This window comes from Volvox carteri, assembly GCF_000143455.1.
Source record: "Volvox carteri f. nagariensis unplaced genomic scaffold VOLCAscaffold_20, whole genome shotgun sequence".
Classification (NCBI taxonomy): Eukaryota; Viridiplantae; Chlorophyta; class Chlorophyceae; order Chlamydomonadales; family Volvocaceae; genus Volvox; species Volvox carteri.
Window position 1 is genome coordinate 615,012 of NW_003307563.1, and position 20,610 is coordinate 635,621.

The 20,610-nt window shown below is 59.4% G+C and overlaps 1 protein-coding gene across 1 annotated transcript; it reads left to right on the forward strand.

Moving 5' to 3' along the window:
* Positions 1-1,099: 1,099 nt before the first annotated feature.
* On the forward strand, positions 1,100-19,849 carry VOLCADRAFT_91219 (uncharacterized protein; the record flags this gene model as incomplete). Its single annotated transcript, XM_002950687.1, has 7 exons — positions 1,100-1,122; positions 1,637-5,834; positions 6,245-10,582; positions 10,996-11,222; positions 11,479-13,516; positions 13,904-17,209; positions 19,748-19,849. 7 exons carry the CDS (start codon positions 1,100-1,102, stop codon positions 19,847-19,849), a joined length of 14,232 nt encoding a protein of 4,743 aa, XP_002950733.1.
* Between the last annotated feature and the right edge of the window lie 761 nt (positions 19,850-20,610).

A 20,610-nucleotide genomic window follows, 5' to 3' on the forward strand; every position in this document is an offset into this window, starting at 1 on the left:
TTTGATCTTTGTTGCTGCGGCTGCCCATGTCCGTCTCGCACGGGTGCATGTGATTGGGTCTAACCCCGGTATACATGAGCCGGTGAGGAGAGGGCTGCTCATTCGGTATACCCTTGAAGCGCATGTGTACGGGGCGGCGTATGTAGCCGCCACGTGAACTTTCCTTTATCTCCATGTCATCGGCCTAACATCTTTCGAATGGCCTGGGGAACTCGACCAACTTGACCGAAGGAGGCTAGGATAAGGGCTGAAAGGGGCGTAGCTATGCATTCACGGCATTGGAAGGGAAAGGATGCATACTGTCATACTGCCATGATGCAGAATACCGGAAACAGACCAACAACGGAACAAAGACCACATATCAATGCACTAGCGGTTTGGTTTGGTACACAAATAAATTTAGTGGAAAAGCACACTGGGAACCTGCATGACCGCCTGCTCTCAAGCACTCAGTGGCTCGAGGTTCCCTTATGCCTGTCAGCCATCTTGGAACACGAGCTTTGCCCCAGCATTAACCCTTCACGTCTTACAGCAAGACGGACACGGCCTTGGCCTGAAACATCCTAAACCATCACTTGTGAGCTTGACCACAATTTGGCTGGGCTGCTCTAATGAAGTGCTCTGCGGCAACGATGCTCTGCTTTGTAGCACATTGTAGGCGTGAGGCGTCCCTGAAATTCAAAATCTTACTTTCATGGAGTGAATAGAGTTTGAGTCTTCAGGCACGGGCGACTTAAAGCTTCTTCACTTCATTATGTGGCATTTGTGTGTCCTGTCATGGATTCCAAGGCCATGACGGGTCCGAATCCCAGGTCAAACTTGTGAGTCCTGGGCCTAACCTTGGCGAATTGATAGCGTCGCAACTGCCGTGGTGGTTTTTACACAATTTATTTCCTTAGTAACGAGGCAAAACCAGGAGAGCCGAAACCTGATGAGGCGTACGGAAGGTGGTGTGCTACACCGCTCGCAACAGGAAGAAGTGCCCAATCAAGTGTGCACTGCTTCGGTTTCCTTACATAATCAACTATATAAAAAAGCTCCACAATCCTGAAACATTTGAAACCAAAGTTATATCGTAGACACTGTCAGTCTTCAATTTATGACGGTTATACAAGCGGAATCGTAAGGAGAGCGCACAAGTGCTTGCTTCAAGTCCTTTTCTCATGCAAAGGAAGGTAAGGACGATGGCTCTTGGAACCCTGGGGAAACTTTGAAGTTCTTGCCTACACGTAGGCTGTCGCTGTTTCAGGGATCCGGTCTTTCGGAGGCCATGGAGCATTCTGCATGCACAACAACTAAAATTGCTACATCTTTCTTTGCAGGAAGGGTTGTGCAGGCGGTTGGTCCTTTTCTACCAGTAAGCACATCGGAGAGCAGGAATGGCTTCAGCCCTTGCCCGCCAAGCATTTCAAGACGTTGAGACAGATGAAGAGTCTCCGCAACAAACAGCTTCGCATAAGTCATCTCGCCGTATGCTGGACAGCTCTGGTGATGAAAGCGTAGCACGGCAACAGGTTTTGCAGCGGCGCCCTCTCATGTCAACTGGTAGCAGGATGAAGCACGGAGGGGGTCTACGTCCTGAGGACCTTGGTGACCTAAGGCCAACAACGCCGCCTGCCGGGCCTACCTCACGCAGCAGCCGTCAGGCCGACTGGGCGTCCGCTGTGCTGCAAATGCTGCAAAATAGTGCTTTAATGTCTGGGACGCCAATCCCAGGCGCTGATGCAGCGCAACGATCAGGGCCAAGCTCAGTCGCTTCTAAGACCTCCCGACGACAAGCCCCCACCGTCGGAGACCCACGCCAAACCCACACCAGTGTTAGCCTGCAGAGGTCGTCAACTACCAAGGCTGCAGCGGCACGCACCCTCAATAACTCGAGCAGCGAAGATGACGAAACAGGCACGGCTCTGACATCGTTCCAGGCATCCTCGGAATTTAAGCCTCAAGCCCCGCGAAGCAGTGAAGCCCATGGCTCGCGATCGTCTCGCCTACACACTGCCAGCAGCTCAGGTCTTAGTGCAGCCGCTGCAGCCGTTACTGACTCGAACCACGCTTCATCAAATCGAGTGACAAGCAGCGCCGGCCGCGCTCCAACGGGAAGTGTTCCTATCGGCGGTAGTGGGGGCTTCACAGCCGCTGCGGCTGCTGCGTTCGAGAGCCTTAATGCCACTGCATCCCGTCAACAACACCGTGGCTCACGACTGCGCCGTGCCTCTGGCAACGAGTCTGTGGCAAGCGAGGTCAGCCATCCAGAGAGCGTCACGTCCTCCAAGCATACGCTGGGATCGTCCAAGCTCAGTGCGACGGTGCAGCGGGTCGTTGCACGACAGCGCTTACTGGATAGCAGCAGTGGGGAGGAGGACAATGCTACCGTGCCGGAGGACAAGCAGGTTGACTCTGATGTGGGTCAGGCGGCAAGGCTCCTAGCGCGCTTCAAGTCGCTGTCATCGTCGGGCTCAGCGTCTGTCTTTCCATCGGGAGGTAACCTACAGTCATCTGACGGCATCGTGGTGAATGGCCGGAAGTCCCCAGCAGCAAAGATTATAGTGGGCAAGGGCGCTGGAAGCGACGCCTCTGGCTCTGCGCCTGCCGGACGCCCATCACTTGCTCCATGTTCAGGTCGCACACGACTACAGCCAGCAGATTCTCAAACCTCCGAGGTCAACGCTTTTACTTTTGGAACAAAGGGTGGCAGTAGTGTCGTCAGCGATGGCATCTCTCCACGCATGCGCCAGGCAGCTGCCGCCGCAACGGCGGAGGTCTCGGCTGCTGCGGCTTCCAGCTTGCGGCCTTTGCCGTTAACTACCATTTTTCCAGCTCACCTGACTTCGCCGGATCGTTCTAGAACTGCGCCTCAGCTTAGTTCACCAGAACTTCAGCGTGCACCTTCTATGGCTAGCGCCGATGGGGAGGCGGGCTTCTCGGCTGCCGCCGGAGCTGTTGCGCGGCAAGCCGTGGCGGTTGCGCACCCTGCCCACGTAAGCAGTTCGCAGCGGATTACAACGTGGCTTGAGCAGCAGCCCTCGCTATCTTCTGTGGGCATAGCCGACGATATTGTCAGTGAATATGCTACAACGTTGACGGGCACAGAAATAGACCTGGATACTGTAGCTGCTGGTATCAAGGCTTCCGCACGTGCTGCTGCGACAGTTATGCAGGTTGCCGTAAGGGGCGACGTGAAGTCGTTAGGCAGAGCTGACTGCCCGAAAGGGGTATCATCACGTTCACGGGAGATTCGTTTGACCATTTCGTCCGACGATGAAGAAGAAGCCGATCACAACGGCATTGACCATGTCCGCAAAGAATCTGCGGGTGAACCGAAACGTTGTGTGTCACAGAAGAAGATTTCCGGGGGCTTACAAGTCGCCGGCAAAACCCAGCTTGCGGAGGATGGTGCCGGTCGCCTGTCGGCAGGTGCTGCCAACATTCAAGTTGCGCTTACCGCCGCTGCCGTGGTCCCTCCAGCAGCACGACGCCTCGAATTCGGTGATTCCGAGGCCGCGCGGGCTGCAGCACCGCATATACCGAAAGACCTCGCTCCCAGTTACTCCTCGCCGTCGTTGCGTCTATCTGAGGGGCAATCGCCGGGCAAGCCGATGCCACCATCACCTTCAGAAGTGCCTAAAAACACCGACATCGTCGAGGACAAGGGTGCCGCCCGGAAGACGGCGAGTTCCGCCTCAGTTGAAGTAGATGTGCATGCAGCAGCTAGTAGCAGGCAGCGCCTGGCCGCTAAGTCGAGCTTGAGCCCGAGGCAGCCGAAGGCCGGCAGCACGGATGGGCAACGAACTAAGGAAAACTCATCATCCCCAGAATCCGGTGCCCTTGCGAGGCCTAGCCGTGGGGGCCAGAAGAGCAAGGCATCCGCGATGGCGACAGCTGGCCGCCTGACTCCCAATGAATTGCGCGTCATGCTGTCTGTCCTGTCCAGGCCTCCTTGGGCTGGTGCCCCAGCTCACGCAGTTACAAGCGCGCTCAGCCCTCAGCCCTCGCATTCGGGCGACTCGTTGCAGTCGTTTAGCTACTCCGAGATGCTACAGGTCATGCGTGCCATGTCATCTTCCGGCGGCGGCGAAAATCAGCGGGACGGCAGTTCCCGGGATGGCAGCATATCCAGCAGCACGCACAAAGGCAGCCGCAAGGACAGCGCGTCTGGCCGGCCTCGGTCGTCTAAGAATCCTCTGTCTCAGCAGCTGCATCACCAGCAGCTGTTGCGTTCCGCGCGTGACCTTCCCTCCCATCACACGTGCTTGGAGGTGAAGGGCTCGCAATTTTCACAGTCAGTCGACGGCGGCAGCAACAGCAGCCTCCTTGGAGAGCACCCGATGGCGGCGCCCATGGAACGCGAGTGGTCGGCATCTGCATCCACCGTATCTGACCGTGGTTCCGAGGAGCTGCAGCAGCGTAACTTCGCGGATATGGCCCAGCTGTGGAACTTGCTTATTGGCCGTAATCTTACTCCGGAGTCCCTGGATTCAATCGGCCTGCATCTTATTCCAGACGGCGCAGCCACGCCTGGTTCCGAAAGGCGCAGCCCGGCCAGGGTCGTCAGCGGCGCCGGTGGAAGCGTGACACATCCGTCTGCAGCCGTCCTGGCAGCCTCAGCGGCCGCCATGGCCACCACAGCCGTCATGGCAGCTGCTGGAGGCGCGCCGCATCGCAACGCCTACCTCCATGCAATTAACTTTAACCCCTTCACAGACGCCTTCACAGCCGCCAGCGCGGCAAATCAGCTTTCGCATGCTCCACAGCAGCAGCAGGGCACGGGATCGCCATCAGCGGCTCATGGCAGCAAGGGGCGTCGTGCACCGCCGGCACCTAGTCGGTCGTCAACCCGTTCTCAAGGCTCCGCAGCTACAGCCCCGCGCGAGACCTCTCCCGCTCAAGCACGGAGCCCGCGCTCAAAGAGCACCGGCGTTAACTCAATTAATTGGCACGAACAACAGCAGGATGTTCAAGCGGACCTTGCACGTCTATTGCGGGTTCTCACCGCCGCAGGTGACGGCGAGGTTTTGCCGCCGGATGTATCGGACGCCACGAAGGCCGAGCTTAGCCGTCTCATGCAAGTGCTGCGTAACGACACGGTGGCTACGAAAGGCCCGGACAGCAGCCCATCGCGCAGGGTGGCTGCCGTAACGGCAGCACCGTTGTCATGCCCCGTGAAGGAGCATCAGGCGGAGGCGCCGGCAACGGCAGCAGCGGTTCCTGCTGTTCCAGTCGCCGCTAACAGCACTAAGGCGGAGAGCCCCCGGGTGCGTGCACCCTCATCGCGCCGCAGCTCAGCGGACACCGTTGAGACTGGCCTGGCGCTTGGGCGACTATACCAGTCGTTAAGGAATCTGCGCGTCCGCGATGAGGGCGATCAGACGGAAGGCACGGAGCGCCCCATCGCACAGCTGACATCGGGTTGCGTCCAGACTGACTTATCGGATCTACAGGCATCTGCAGGGCGTGCGGCCGGCGAGGACTGCACGCTTGGCACGGGCTCAAAGCGCAGCCTTGGGGCTGCAGGGCTCCCACTGCAGACCGATACGCCACCCAATGACATATCTGCACTTGTCAAGGTTTCCGTGAACGCGGGAACGACAGGAATAAATAACGGTGCGCTTGGTGAGCAGTTCCAGAGCGTGCTTGGCATGCCGGGCGGTTGTCGGAACGCGACGGCACAGGCACCGACCGTTATTGACGCCGTGACCGGGAAGGAAGTTCGCGTGCTTAAAATGCCCGACGGTCAGCTGGTGGAAATCGACACGGTGCTCGTACAGAAATCGGACGGCGCAACGCTGACTGAGACCGTGGGTGACATTATCGGAAGCGGTGGTCGGTGGTTGCAGGTGAGAACTAACAGGGCTTCAATTGCGGGTTGGAAAAGCGTGACCAGTTTTGGCAACATTAGCTTTAGAACGAATCCTACGAAAGCAAGGGTTGTATGTACATTTCCAACCATGCGTCGTCCTAGGACACATGTACGACACGTTGCCAATTTTTTCGTTGGCATCTATGGCCTATTGCATCCCAACCCACCCCGTTCACCCTCATCACTGAGTGCGTCTACGTGATCGTGAAAGCAGTGCATTAACGATTGATGCACATTCTGTGTTGCCCTGGCAAGTGAAATTGTGGAAGTCCTATACCTGGCTCTTGACCGTGCGAGATCTGAGGTAGAGCTATCTTCCTTGCTGCGCAGCCGTCGACTACTTCGACATGGAGCATATCCCCGAGCACCACTGGGGGGGGCGCGCAGGCTAACCTGGTTGTGCTGGACCCGTCTGCGGAACAAGATGTTGCGTCCACCCTTCGCTACATGTCCGACGGTACGGCCCATACTGGCGCCCCTCCCAGCCTCGAATCTGACTCTGTGGCTGGGCTGGGCACCTCTGTCACTGTTGGGCCCGCCATCGTCTCTGCTGGCGCCACCATCACACACTTGAAACAACCAAATCACCAAAAGTCTGAGGACACATCGGCAGACTTCCCATTGCGCAATCTGCCTATCGCTTCGGAGGGCGGCATTATGGCGGCGCCCAACCAGGAAGCGGTCACAGCAGGCCGCGTGGGATCTGCGGGTGGAATGCTGGCATACCTTGAAGCCGCTGACCCCACTACAGCAACCGCGCTACTGGAACTCGTCCAGGCATTGCAGCTTATGACGCTTCATTCTCGCCGGCGAAGGTGGATTTCGGATGGCAGCAGCACGGCCAGTGGAGCTTACTTGGTGGATCCTCTGCCGCGGCACGACAGCACAGGTGGCAGCAGTGGCGGCGCGACTACGCTGCGGTACAGCTTCGGCACATCTATCGGCCCATCGGTGTCGCAGGCGGGCAATGGATCGCTTGTTGATTTACCGAACGCCACTGGTCATGCTGTTGAGGGGCCGGCCGTTTCGCTGCCCACCAAGTCAGCTTCTACCGGCGGGGTGGGCAACGGTGTTGCCGTACAGTCGCCTCAACCGAAGCGCCAGACCCACAACGCAGGCCTGCCGCCCCGGCCGGTGCAGATTGACTCAGAGCCTACTGCTAAGCACCTGCGGCGTGCCCTGCGTGCCGTCTCAGGCGGTGGAACCATGCGACTGACACCCACCGATGACCATGACTTAATGATTGGCGGTATTGGCGTTGCAAACGTTCCCGGCGGGACAGTCACACCAGTAACTGTGGCGGAGGCTGCGAAGTTGCACATTGCCCGCGCGTTAGAGCTTCTATCGCAGCCTCCTTTCCCTAGCGCCGACACGGCCCCAGATGCATGTTCTGCTGCCAGGGCGGCAACTGCTGATGTGGAGCTCCGTGCGCAAGAGGAGCTAGTGGCGGCGCTATTGGCGCTGCTGGCACCCGGAAACTTCGCGACGCAGAATGACGAAAACAAAATCAAGGCGTCCATGGACGAGCTGACGGCGGCTCCAGTGACAGCAGCAGATATTACTGGCCTAGAGAAGCCGCAAAAGCAGGGGCAGCTTGCATTGCAGGCCGCCCGGGAGCACGCCGTCAGCGCGAGAGAAGTTGCTGTTCCTGCAGTAGCAGTGGCCACCAGTGAGATGTCGCCTGTCAAGTTGCCTGTGCCAGCAGAGGCCATCAAGCCGATTTCGCCGCTGCATGCCCGCATCCAAGAGGTTCTTCAGCAGGCAGAGCGCGCATCGGCGGGTATCAGCAGCCTGCAGGTAGGCCTGTCACCAACATCGCCGCCTGCTGCAGACGTGCTCGAAGGTGTACCCTTCGAGCAGGCCATCGGCTTCATAATGGACGGTTTGCGCGACTTCGATGGGGGCCCCTCACATCTGGCTCGACACCTGCACCTGATGTACTCGCCTTCGAGTGGCGGATGCTTATTCTTCCCTACGGCGCTTGATTCGCTGGCCAGCCGCCGGCAGACGGCCGTAGCGCTAGGCGCCGCGGCGGTGCTGGAGGCGGTGGCTGAGTCAGTATCGGGCGATGTGGTGACGACGGCGGCTTCGGAGGCAGGCAGTGAGGACCATCAGTCGTTGACGGACGCTGAGCGGGAGCGCATGCAGGCGTTGGTTTCAGAGGCCGTAGCGGCTGCAGAGGCACTCGCACGGAACGCGCAACGGGAAGAAGCCTGGAACTTGGAACGCCTGGGACTACTGGTCGACGAGGTGCGCGCGGATGGGCAGCATTCTGAGGTGGCGCATGAAGAGCGGCAGCAGCAGATATTTGCAGCCCCTGAGGCTCAGGAAACGCCGCCCTCACCCTCAGCACTGTTGCAGCCAAGCAGTTGCCAAAACCTCCAGGCTGTCCACACCCCGTGCGGCATCGGCCAATCTCGTTCTGTCCCTTCGGGCTTGATCAACTCGGCTGCTGCGCCATCGGAACAAGCGCAGTGTCAGTCGTCGCAGCCTGCCTCGCAGGACACCGTCGTTACAACAACTAAGGCACCTGTCTCACCCCGCCGCCTTATTCAGCAGGTCGCCGATCTCGGAGCCGGCGCTATGGCCAGCCTACTCCCTGGCATGGACCCGGTTATGAGGCCCAACGCAAGCAGCACACAGCGCTCCGCGCCTGTGACCACTGCTGGTGTCGTGTCATCCGTGGATGACGCTAGCGGCGCCGGAGGCCAAAATAGCGCACATTCCAACCTCCCTGGTGTGCCACAGACCTTTGGGGGTGCTATGGATTTACCTGCGGACAGCGCTTTGGGACCCGTTCTGCCGCGCAGCACGCCATATCTCCCGTGCGGTGATCTGGACGAGCAGCTGCGCCCTATCCTGAAAGGCATGGCGGGCATTTCACAACAGGCACCGCGGTCTTCGTGCGCCCCGGCGGGGGCATTGCAGGGTGGATATCCTTTGCTGCTGCAACAGCAAGTTCAGGCTCAGCCAGCCGCTGAGGCGTCCAACGGCACGCGCCTGCCGACCTTCGCCACACCTTCGGCACCTGCTGTTCGTGGAGTAGCGACTTGCTCGCAGCCCACCTCAACTAGCGGCACTGTTCACACTGATCCCGCTGCTTTGGCCGTGGATCCCCGCGCTGCAAGTATGTACGATGGCACGACAATCTCAAAGCCGGTTGCGATGGTAGGCGCCGAGGCTGCCATTGAGGATGAGGAGGTACTGGAGAAGGATGAGATGTGTGAGGACGGCTGGGAGTCTGACATGGCAGACGCAGCGCGGATCTGCTCTCCCGAGTCTAATGATTCGGAGTTGGCATCGCTCGATGCTAGTCGTCAGTCCACGGCGCAGCAGCTGCAGCAGCAGTTTGCAAACATTCCAGCCGGAGTCGCCAGCGTTTTGGCCGAGTCGCACACGAAGGCAGTGACCGCCGAAGCCGCCAACCCCCAGCCGTCCCCCCATGTGACCACAGGGGCGTCAACAGGCGGGGCCGACCCGGAGGTTCCGGCGTTAACGGCACGCGACCGGTTCAATTCTCCGAGGCCTTCTTATAGCCCCTCACCGAACCTGCCAACTGTGGGAACCGCAAGTTGCAGCCTCAGCATGGCGCAAATGACGGCTGTAAGCCGCACTGACGCTGTCTCAGGCGCAAGCGTGGAGGCCTTGCCACAGCAAACGTCGTCTCAGTCGTTCAGTGACGCTAATGGCAGCTTTACGGCTGTCCGCCTGGCACGCGATGTGCTCAGCGGCCAGCGCACCGCACCTGGGTGTGGACCCACCAAGGGCGATCAACCGTTTCCGCAGACGGCTGAGACCTCTCTCGCGGCTTCGACCAGCGGGGAGGACCAGGATGGGAGGGAGGCGACGGGGATGCTGGACGAGAACCGTGCGCGCCGTGAGCTGTTTTCTGCCACGTTCGAGGGATTCGAGCAAACGCCTATTGGCGAGAACGCAGCTGCTTCGGGCCCAAGTGAGGAGACAGAGCGGTTGTTGACACAAGCCGCGCAGCTTCTGCTGCAATCCATGCAGCGCGCTGCCGAGGGCCAGCCGGAACAGGAGGCTGCTTTTCGTATCTTGGCGCCTGTCTTGCAGGGTCTAGCAGCTGCAGGGGATAAACCTTTTCCGCAGTTGGACAACTCTTGCCAGGAGGCTGGTCGGGCGGTAGCTGAGCCTGCCACCACCAGCCACGAAGAGACCTGCTCATTTCCGTTAGAGCTTGGCGAGGCGCCGGCCACGCTGCGTCGTGACCAGCAGGCGCAGCAGCTGCAGCAGGCCGCGGCTGACCCTGCTACAGATTATCATCCCCAGGAGGAACACCAGTATTTGGCCACCGCAGCGGACCTCGAAAGCTTCAAGGAAGACGTCATGGCGAGCGTCCGCTCGGCGCTGGTAGAGATTGTGGACATGATTGGTTCTACCGTTGTGCAGCGGGCCGGGGCAGCACCAGTGAACCCCTCCGCCTCCGGTGGCCCAGGGCAAAGGGCTCTCGTCCAGCTCACAGGTTCCGGTAGCGAGTATGCTTGGAGTTCGGCTGATGCGGACCATCCACCGGCACCGACGGATGTCAGCATGAGCCCAGAGCGCTCTGCTTCGCCGAATTTGGGCTCGGAGCAGCAGGAGATTCGGATTACGCGAGCAGAGTTGGAGGCGTTTATGTTTGGCAAGGCAGTGCTGGGCAGAAGTGCTGCGGATGACCTTCTGGGCATGCGGCTACGGGACTTGTATGCGCCGCAGCTACCACAGGTGCGGCACTTAGTAACGGGATAAGGATGAGCGTCTTCTTGGCCTTCTTGGCTGCGGGGTCGTGTTATGGGCTTCTGCCCTCCGTGTCGGTTGATTTCACGAGTCTGCCTATGGCGCGACAGGATCTTTGGCTTTACACCACGACGGACGTAAATAAGTGGCGTCCAGCAGTTGGAGGAGACGGCAGGATCATACTCTAGCTCATTCCTTTGCGTCGTCCTAGCCATAGCTTGATACTTGCATTGGTTTGGACAACCGATGTGCCCCTGTTGTCGCCCCTCGCGTGGTAGTATCCCAGCGGTCACACTTAGGGCGTTCAAAAATTCCTGTAATCTTTTGTCCTGTAATTTTTTGCTCTATAATCTTATGCTGAATCGCCGTTTCCTTATAAACCCAACCCGTTTTATGCGCAGAGACAGGATAAGAGTGACGAAATGGCAGGCATTTACGACTTCACCAGCACGGAACCTACGCCCCTCCTATCACCAGTCCATCGCCGCGGGTCATCACCTTCGAGGTTCGGCGGAGCCCTGGATGCGGGCGAACAGGGCAAGAGGTTGGAGCCAGTCAGTAGTAGCCCGACAGCAGTGCCCCGGGACTCGCCGCTTCGGCAGCCCCTGGCGGACAGCGCCGGTTTCAAGTGAGTCCGCGTCCCCGTTGTGGCGGGGTAGGTTGCTGGCATGGCTTGTGTCGCATTAATGGCGCACCGTACTTCAACGTGCATCCTTGAAGCTAGGGACTCTTGTGGATGTTACTTTGCTAGTCCGAACACCGTACCCTAGGCCGGGTCAAAGCTAAAGCTGTTGAACGCTAGTTAACGATAATGCTAATGCAAGTGACGCGTTATGTCTGGTCTCGAGTGGTGTTGTCCCTGTTCCCTCAAAACCTCCCTGCAGGTCTCTGTTTCGCAGGTCAATTGAACATCTCCGCGATCATCTGCAGCCCGGTCATTCGGATGCACACCGCAGCCCTGCCGTAACAGGTGCTTCAAACGCCCATGGCGTCTCCCAAAGGATTGTCGAATCAAATGGCATCTCCACGCCCGCTGAGGAGCTGTGTTTCCCGTCAAGGTTTCCCGTGGTGCCACCGATTCCTCGCGCGCCTGCCCCGCGGCAAGACGTAGCTGTGGCAAGCGCATGTGCTGGGGCCACTGCTGAACGGGCGCTACCCGACACCTTGGAGGTGACGCTTAGCCCGGCTGGTGTGTCGCCGCAGCTGGCACAACAAATGGCAGCAGCAGCGACCACTGCGGCTGCAGGACCGAGCCACGCAGCTATGTTGATTTCTCGCTCTGTGACCATCGCAAACGATGATGATGTGGAGCTGGAACCGCATCTTTCAGGCGGGATGCGACCGGAGCCTACTACTGACCTTGCCCGCTGGCCCGACCCTGCTGCGCCGGCCGCACAGCCGCCAACGCGGCTCCAGTCGCAGCCTCAGTCCCGCCGCGGCACGGCAGAGTCGGTCCAGGAGGTTCAGGCCATTGGGGATTTCCTGGCGGCGCTCAAGGAGCCAATGATGCAAGTTGTGGGCGTACTGACACAGCCGGGTGGCGGCGCAGCCGGTGGCACCCGGGTCTATCCACGAAATAGCGTTGTGATTGAAGAGGTTACGGATGAGAAGTCGCCGTCGCAGCTACAGCTGCGACCCGAGAGGCCCAGCCGCGTCCCGGGCTTTGCGGCCACCACCTCGGCAAATCACTTGATGCTGGAGGCTGAGCACGAAGGGGGGTTTAACCGAATCAGCAGCGGTAGCGGCCTTGCGCACCGAAGCAGCCCTCGGGTCGCTTCTGAGGCGGACATGTCTCGTGTGCGCCAAATGGCGCAGGAGCGCTCAGCCGTGGCCCTGCCACACCTTTCGCAGGCTCGGCAGCATCAGCACATCTCACGCAGCGCCTCCACGACGCCTGTGCCGCGCGACGTGGCTCTGCGGCCGAGCGCTTCGGTCAACGTTACCGAACGTCCGCCGGCGGCAGCACCAGCAGCCTCTCCAGCGTCCCAGCAATATCCGGAGACACAGGTGCACGTGCAGGCGGTGCCCAGCGGCGCTTCACGCCTTAAGATGTCATCGGCGCCGGGAACTGCCCCGCTTGCAACGGAGGACCGACCCTTATCGAGCTTCGTCTCGCCCTCGGAGGGTGGTGCGGCGCCCTCGCATTCACGCCGGCGCACACACAGTCCGGGCCCTCTGGCACGGCAGGCAGCGCTGCGGGCTGAGGCGTCCAGGGATTCCATTCTGTCAGCGCCAGGCATCCGGACGTCACGCTCTGTGGATGTCATGGCGATTTCGCCTCCAGGAACCAGCCTTGACGAGTTGGAGTCGTTCCTACGCGCATTCAGGACACGCATCGGTACGGATGAGGCCGGCAACGAGCCGGCGTTGGTTTCTGTGCAGCACGCGGTCGCACGCACTGGCTCTGCCGCTACAGAAGCCACTGCCGAGGGGGCGGTGGTGCCTCATCGAAACCCTTTTGAGCGCCACCTAATTCCGGAGCTCGCTGCCGGACATATTGCTGAGGTTCAGGACGTGCGCCGTGACTCCAGTTTGTCAGAGTCTGTGTCCGTCACCACAGCACGGCGCGTCATAAGCGGCTTCAACGTTTTCACCATCCGCGCGTCAGGCGCATCGGCGCTGGCTGCTGCTGCCGCCGTTGAGGAGACTTTCTCTCCTCGGCGAGAACGGGAACTTGCGGCGGCTGCGGCTGCTGCAGCAAGCACTGCAGGCTTTTTGGGGTCTGGTGCTGGGGCGGCGCAACAAGAGCAAATGCGGCCCCTGCAGGATCGCTCGGCCTTCGTTGGCGACAGCCCCAGTGCCGTGGTGCGCACATCCGAGGACGCAGCTAGCAGGCTGTCGGGCCCCACGGACGCCTCTCACGGTAGCTCGTCGACGACCCCGACCAACCCTCTGCTGCGCGAGCACTTGGAACATTTCCAGGTGGGTACTTAAGCAGGGGTTTGGCATGCTTTTTTGCGGGCACCCGTGTGCGTTCTGTCCTGGTAGTATTTTGTGTATTGTGTAGGATGGGCTTGCGCGTTTGTGTTTTTAGTTGTCGTGCTGGCATATAGTGAGGCATCGTCCAGGAGAGCAAACTCGACGCACGGGACCTGAAGCTTTATCCTAACACGCCTTGATGTGTCAGCAAGCTGTGGCATTTTTACTGGCCCGTCATGTTACGACCTCTTGCTTGGCTACCGCCTGCCCTGGTGCACGCCAGCGTGGCCCGTTTAGGAAAGGAAAGGATGGCGCCCCTGCCTACGTGTCCTCCTCATCATGCTGCAGCTTTGGAATGCCTGTTTGAAAACTTTTCCTGTTTGAACGCAGGCCCTCTTGGAGAAGGCCAATGACCTGGTGGACCGGCTTATGCTGGCGGACGAGGACCTCGTCTCAGAGGGCGGTGCAACCGAAGTCGCAACGACGCCCTTGGTCAGCAACACCTCCACCAGCTCAGCACGGCGCCAGCTCAACTACCGTCTCGCGCAACAGCGTTCGGGAAGCGAGGCGGTGACACCTCAGCGCCGGGCGACTACACCGTCGGTGAGAGCTCTAACACCAAACACGCCAGCTGATACTGAAACCGTCTCCGTGTTTGCGATGCCGACGGCATTGCCTACGGCGCCTACCCTCGACCCCGAGTTGGCGGCGCTGTTTCCCGCCACCGCGGCGCGCCTTGCGCGCCCGCATGCCCGTGTCGAGCAGTCGCCGGATGCAGTGAACTCTCTGCTCAGCTCGGCGGTGACGGCTGTGCCGCAGCTGGCCAAGGGTGCAGATCACATCCGTAGCAAGGGCCCCAGTCCGCCCCCGGATTCACCTGTGGGCTCAACAGCCGGCGTACCTGTCGCGCCAAACCAACCAGGCATTCGTGGTTCGGTGCCGGTGCTGCCAACTCCTACCCAGTCTGCGGCGTTGGCCACACCGCTTGCGCTCGTTGCATCGCTGCTGGCGGAGGCGCACTCGCGGATGGAGTTTCAGAGCTTGGAGGAGCAGCGTGGGGCAGACCGCATCTTGAGCGCCGTCCTGGACGAGCACTTTGCGCACGTACTTGGGACCCCGCGTGGCTTCCTGACGCCGCCGCGCGGTTCTCGTATAGCAACATCAGCTGGGGCGGCACCGACAGCGGCAGGTGTCGAGGCAATTACATCGACAGCGGCCCCAACGCAGCTCCAAGACACGCTGCAGCACCAGCTGCCTTCAACCGGCAAAGCGAGCATGAGCGGCGCTTTCAGCCGGACGTTTGCTGCCACTGCCGAGACAGCGGCTGCGGAGGTTGCCAATGTGCATAACCAACGGCCCGCCCCTGCAACCAAAGCACCGCAACCTGTGGCGCAGAAGCAGGCTGTGCTCAAGTCGGAAGATCTTCATACAGTGTCTGAGCGTTCACGCCAGGTATCTTCACAGAGTCTACCGTGCACAGCGGGCGAAGTCGCACAGCGGCAACTGCAGGAGCCGTCATCTCAAGAGCGGCACGAGAAGATGAATCTGTTTCTGTCACAGGTCATGCAGCAGCGTGCCAATATCCTGACCTCAGCCCTCGATCATGTGCATCGTGTGACGGGGCCGCCTCCATCAACTGCCGGGCCACCGGCAGCGCTTCTTCTGGGAGCGCAAGCAGCCGGGATGGCTGCAGAAGCCACGAGGTCCGTCGACCTGTCAGAGCCCTTCTTGACGCCGCTGCCGCCAGCCGACGGCGCTGCCCTCACTGGCGGCGCCTCAGGCACTTGCCTAGACACGCACCTGCCAAGCTCCTCAATTCCGGGCGCCTCTGCCGGCCTTCCGATCATGCCGCAGCCGCTGATGCCTTACCAGGAGCTTGACAGCGAGAGCACGCCCACGTCGTTCACTGCGAGCGTCGCCTGCAGCGGGGTGCATCCAGAGTCGTCGTCCAACTGGGTCCACGGCACCACGAATGCCTTCCTGGTAGACTCAGCCTCTCTGCCATGCCGGGTATCGTCTGTGGTGGCGGCAAGTGACGCTGGGACGACCCGATCCTCCGGTAGTGTCCTGGAGGCGCAGGGCGGCACATCTGACATCGCTGTCCTGCCGGGGCCACATACTATCACCACCAGCACGGTGCCAGAACCTTCAGCGGCCGCGGAAGTACGCGGTGGGTATGATCTATCACACCTCATCGACGACGATGACGGCATACTGTCGGGCGGCCCCAGCACGCTGGCTGTCGCTCCGCACCTCGCGGCGGAATACGATGGGCATAGCGGAAGCAGTGGCAGTGGCGGCGGTGGCGCAAGCACGTTGAAAACCAGCAGCTCCCTGGCTGGCAGCCACGACCACGCACCGGCTGTTCGGGCGGCACCACACGAGACTTCGCTGCGGTATAATCCCGTGTACGATCCGGCAGGCCCTTCGCTGGGTGGTTCCTCAACGGGGACAGCATTTGGTGCGGCGGCGGCGGCGGCCGTCGTTGGCGACCTTAGCAGCAGCTTCAGCGACGGCGGCGGCTTTGCGGCGGCGACGAACGCCATGACCACGCTGCACCATGAGACTGCCTACACACCGCTGGCGGTTGCCGCCGGCGACGCCTCAGAGGGCGGCGCTGCCGGCCTCGAGTCGACTCTCCATTCGCGCCTGCGCAGTGCTGGTGGTACCTCAACGGCGGTACTTGTTCCGAATCCGATGTACGATTTTCCGACAGAGATGGATCGCAGTTCACAGGCCCCGGTTTCGGTCATGGCCGCGGCCGTGAAGGCCAAAGCGGCGCTCACGTCGGACGGCGGGCTGACAGATGTGACAATGTCCCTTGACTTTGAGGAAATTAGTCGCGAGGCGGCGGCTGTGGTGGACACGCTCTCTGCGCACTCTTCAGTTGAGACCGCTTACTCGATGAGTGCTGCTGCCGCCACCGGCACCACACGGGCGGTCCCTGAGCAGTCGGACGCCAACACCCCAGCTCCGGCTAATGCTGTGGCAGTGGTCCCGGGCCCCCAGGCGGCATCTACAGATAGCAACGTGGCCGCTGCAGCACAGCCGGCTCTGACGTCGCCCGTTGCAATTACGCCGGGTCAAAAGAGGCACATGGGCGACATGGTGGCTGCAGCGGTGCGCCGCTTTGAGGCAGGCATGGCGTCAGTCCCGTCGGGGACTTACGAACCTTCTGCAATTACCGTCACCACCACCGCCGACAGCGCTACAGCATCCGCAGAGCTGCCATCCGTGAATGCCATTGAGCTAATACCCTCCGGTTCACACAGCATGAGCGCCGGGCCTTCAGGCGACTGGCAGTCCATCGCGCTGTCTACGGGGAGTGCAGCTGTGCTTGCTGCGCGCCGGGGAACGGGTGCTGGGGTGTCTGTCACGCTCAGTGCCGCGGTGGCATCGGTGCCGATCTCTCTGAATTCGGGAGGTTCGTTGCTGTCGCTTTGCTCAAGCGCTGTGGTCCCAGCGCAGGAGGTCGGCTCGACCGTCCACACTCGGGAGTGGGTCCCTGTGGGCATGTCACAGGAGATTGCGGAACCGGTCCTGGAGAAGCCGTTGAAGAAGGAGCTGGTGGGCATGGCAGAAAACGAAGATCTGCTGGTAGCTGGAGCGCCAGGATGCGAGCTACTACAGGAGCAGCGGGAACAGTCAGCTGCCGCAGGACCCGAACCTCCGGAAAGTCTAGCCACATTCAAGTCGGTGAGGGCGGCGGCGGGCCCCGCTGCAACCACGGGGACCGCCGCTGCCCGACAGTCTGCGAGTCCTGCTCGTGTGGCTCGCCGAGTGGTTGGCACCACTGCAAACAGTGTCCCGGGTTCCACTGGAAGCGGAATTGCGGGTCGTGCGCATAATAATACTGGCACCGTTGCGAGTCGCAAAATGCAGCCGCGAGTGCAAGCAGGCAGCGCATCCCCACGCCCTAACCCAATGCCATCGAGCCCAGCGAGGACGCCCACGCCCAGTAGCACTAGCGCTCACACAGGGTCCCCGGGTGGCAGGCCAGCGGCATCGCCGTCGACAAGCAGCGGCAACAGCAGCACAACGGCTGTGCGTCGGACGACACAGAGCCCTCTGCGCACGTCGTCTGCGTCACGTGGGGGCCGCACTAGCGCGGCGGGAGGCCGACCAGCCGCTAGCGCAACGGGGGCGTCTCAGCAGCAGCAAAGCAGGTGGCGAGGGTGAAGGCAGGAGTGAGGGCGTTACTAAAAAAGGCGAAGAGACAATGCAGGTCTAAGAGGCAATGTGGGCGTCCTGAGCTCATTTTGCCTAGGATAAGGGTTGGGGACGACGCTTAGGTGCGAAGAGACGGGCTCGGCGTAGAGCGATACTTGCTATTGCTGAAATTGGAAAGGGGGGTGCCGGCGAGAGTGAGTTCGTGGAGGCGCTGACAAGTGCTGGTCGGGAAACCCCCGATGATTAGGACTATAATTTGTGGTAGGGCAAGGACGGCGGTGGACCCCGGCGGGAAAGTGCATTTTGGAGTTCCGTGGCAATATATATATAATAGTGTACAGTGCGGATGCGGATGTTTTTGTACTTCTCTACATCGGCTGCAGGCGTGCCAGCCAAGGTGCAGGCCGCCCAACCCGTGCGCAAAGGCGTGGCCGTTCTTGATTGCCGGCTATTTTTATAGACTGCATACGATTAGGTTAACGTGATACGCGAGGCTAAGCAGGGGGACTGATTTCTTACTCAAACAAACGCGTATTGTGGGTCTTAACCGCGATCGGTTGGAGGGCCAGGAGGCTCGCACATTCACAGCTTCACTAGTTAATGCGTAAACCAATGCGCAATTTATCCTTAAGGAAATTGCGGTTCGGATGCTTTAGCCTGTAGCATGGGTTTCAAGGAGATGTGGGAGGCCAACGCTAGCGTGTATGTGTATTCATCGTACTATCTGCATTTTTACTCAGCAAGCATACTTCGTACAGACCATGATTAGATTATGGCGAACGCCCAACGTTACCTCGTCTCCGACATTGACAAAAAATAGCCTGTGGAGGCTTGTGATTCCTTGACCATGAATTTTGCGAGATGCAACCTACCAAGCAGTGAATTTTTGTGTAATTCTACAACCCCCTTTTAACACATGTCGATTAGCTGGACTGCATTACTGTGAGGATACGTTCATACTACCTGATTTTAATATACGCGATGTTACTAACGCCATGCGACCGCGTGGAGGCATAAGCATGTAACGAGGCTCACTGACACGCAGATTTGTACTCCGCCTGATTTGTACTCAGTTTGCTGCCAATCCCCATAAATCGCAGCTGTGCACATCTAAGACAAGTTTGCCATTTTTTGGCGTGCAGGACGAGTCCGCATGACCTTCCACACTCGACCAGTTTTCCACTCGCAGAATGCGAATGGCGACACTGGCCATGTTTTTCCTGGACACTGTCGCCGTTCAGGAGTGCCGGATGCGTATTTCATCCTTTCTAGATATCTACATTTTCCTAGCTGTTATTGCGAGGACGTATAACCGAAAACTTGTTTTATTACTAATTATGCTTCACAGCTTCTTACATGGAACGTAACCCACATGCGTGAAGGCCCCTCCTATGCCAATTGCTTAGCATATGAGGTCCAGGCCTATTCGAGGCGCAGGTAGCAGTTTAGAGAGCCGTGTTTACCGTATCCTAGCATGTAATGGCAACACGCAGACCAGCCGACGACAAGACAAATATGTTGCTACGGAACGTTTGTTACTGTTCTATCTTTATCCGCCACCACTACAAAGACGGCTGCGGAGCAGAAATGTTGGGGACGTACGTCCAAACTGACACATCAAACTTCCCAAAGACGCTGCAAAGCAGCAACACAAACCATTGCTTCACGCATACTGACTTCTACCAAATGAACTGTACTGTAGCCAGATGCCAAAAGGACGCTACTCAGCATGTGGCAATACATGTCCTGGAACGCGTGCTTACGTGCATCCGGCCAGAGCGCGCAAAAGAAATAAAGGCAAACATGGCACTGGCTGTCTGGACCCCAAGTTTGTGGAACTAGCCATTTAAACCCCCATAAGACAATCGGTAGGGGCTGCTAAAACTAATCCAGCGAACATGTGTATTCTGCAGCATGACGCAGGCAACATAGCCCACGGACCCGGGACAGCCAGGTACACTTGGGCTCAAACAAGCAACCTCTCCTGTTTAGTTGGATAAAAGTGCCCCAAGAATAGGACCACGTTCTCGGGCGCTTGTCACAGCAACACCCCGCCTCGCCCAGCGGCCGGGCAACAGCGGCCATGGCAAAGTGGCTGCGACGGCAATTGATGACAAGCCGGAAAACAAACTCCTTGCAATGGCCCAATACAAGTCGCCAACCTAAACTAACAGCTCGAGCAGCAGCAGCAGCAGTGGTTGTACACAATAGACAGCCAGGAAGGCCCAGCTGCGCAGCCAATGCGCCAGGACACCGAACATCCACCTGTACAGCCACCCTGCATCACTCGCCTGTCACAACAACCCAAGCGCACCCAAAGCAGACACCTCGCGCTCGCAAACCTATCCTGTCCCACGTCTGGACTGCAGCGCCCATGTAGCACATATCGACCTTTCCTCGTCCCATCATCCTCTCGTTCCGACGGTCTCATAGAGTCACCATACCGACCTGGCCTGCAATTCCTGCTACGTTCCTGCTATGTTCCTATAGCTTTGGAGGGTAACGCAATTGGAGACGTAACACACATATACGATCACACATACACGCATACACACACACGCACACACACGCACACACGAACAAGTGAGGTGATAACCCAAGCAAAGCAGCTGCACGACCCTGCCTTGGACTAAATCCTGCTTACATATCTAGACAAGGGATCTAGGAAGGTGCACTGGCCGTCGCTGCGTCCTCCCACTTCGAAGTTCAGGATTCGCCGCGACGAGTCCTTGCCCTCGCGTGTGCTGTCCTCGCTCATATTTCCTGCTTCTTACTGCCTCACACACTGCCTCACACACTCGGCGTGCTCCATCGCATCCCATATGCCCTGCTAGGTATCCCGCAGATACTCATGATGACGTGCCCCTCCACCCTGCCGCCAGACTCCCATATCACACACTTCCGAAGTGCGGCAACAAACTTATTAT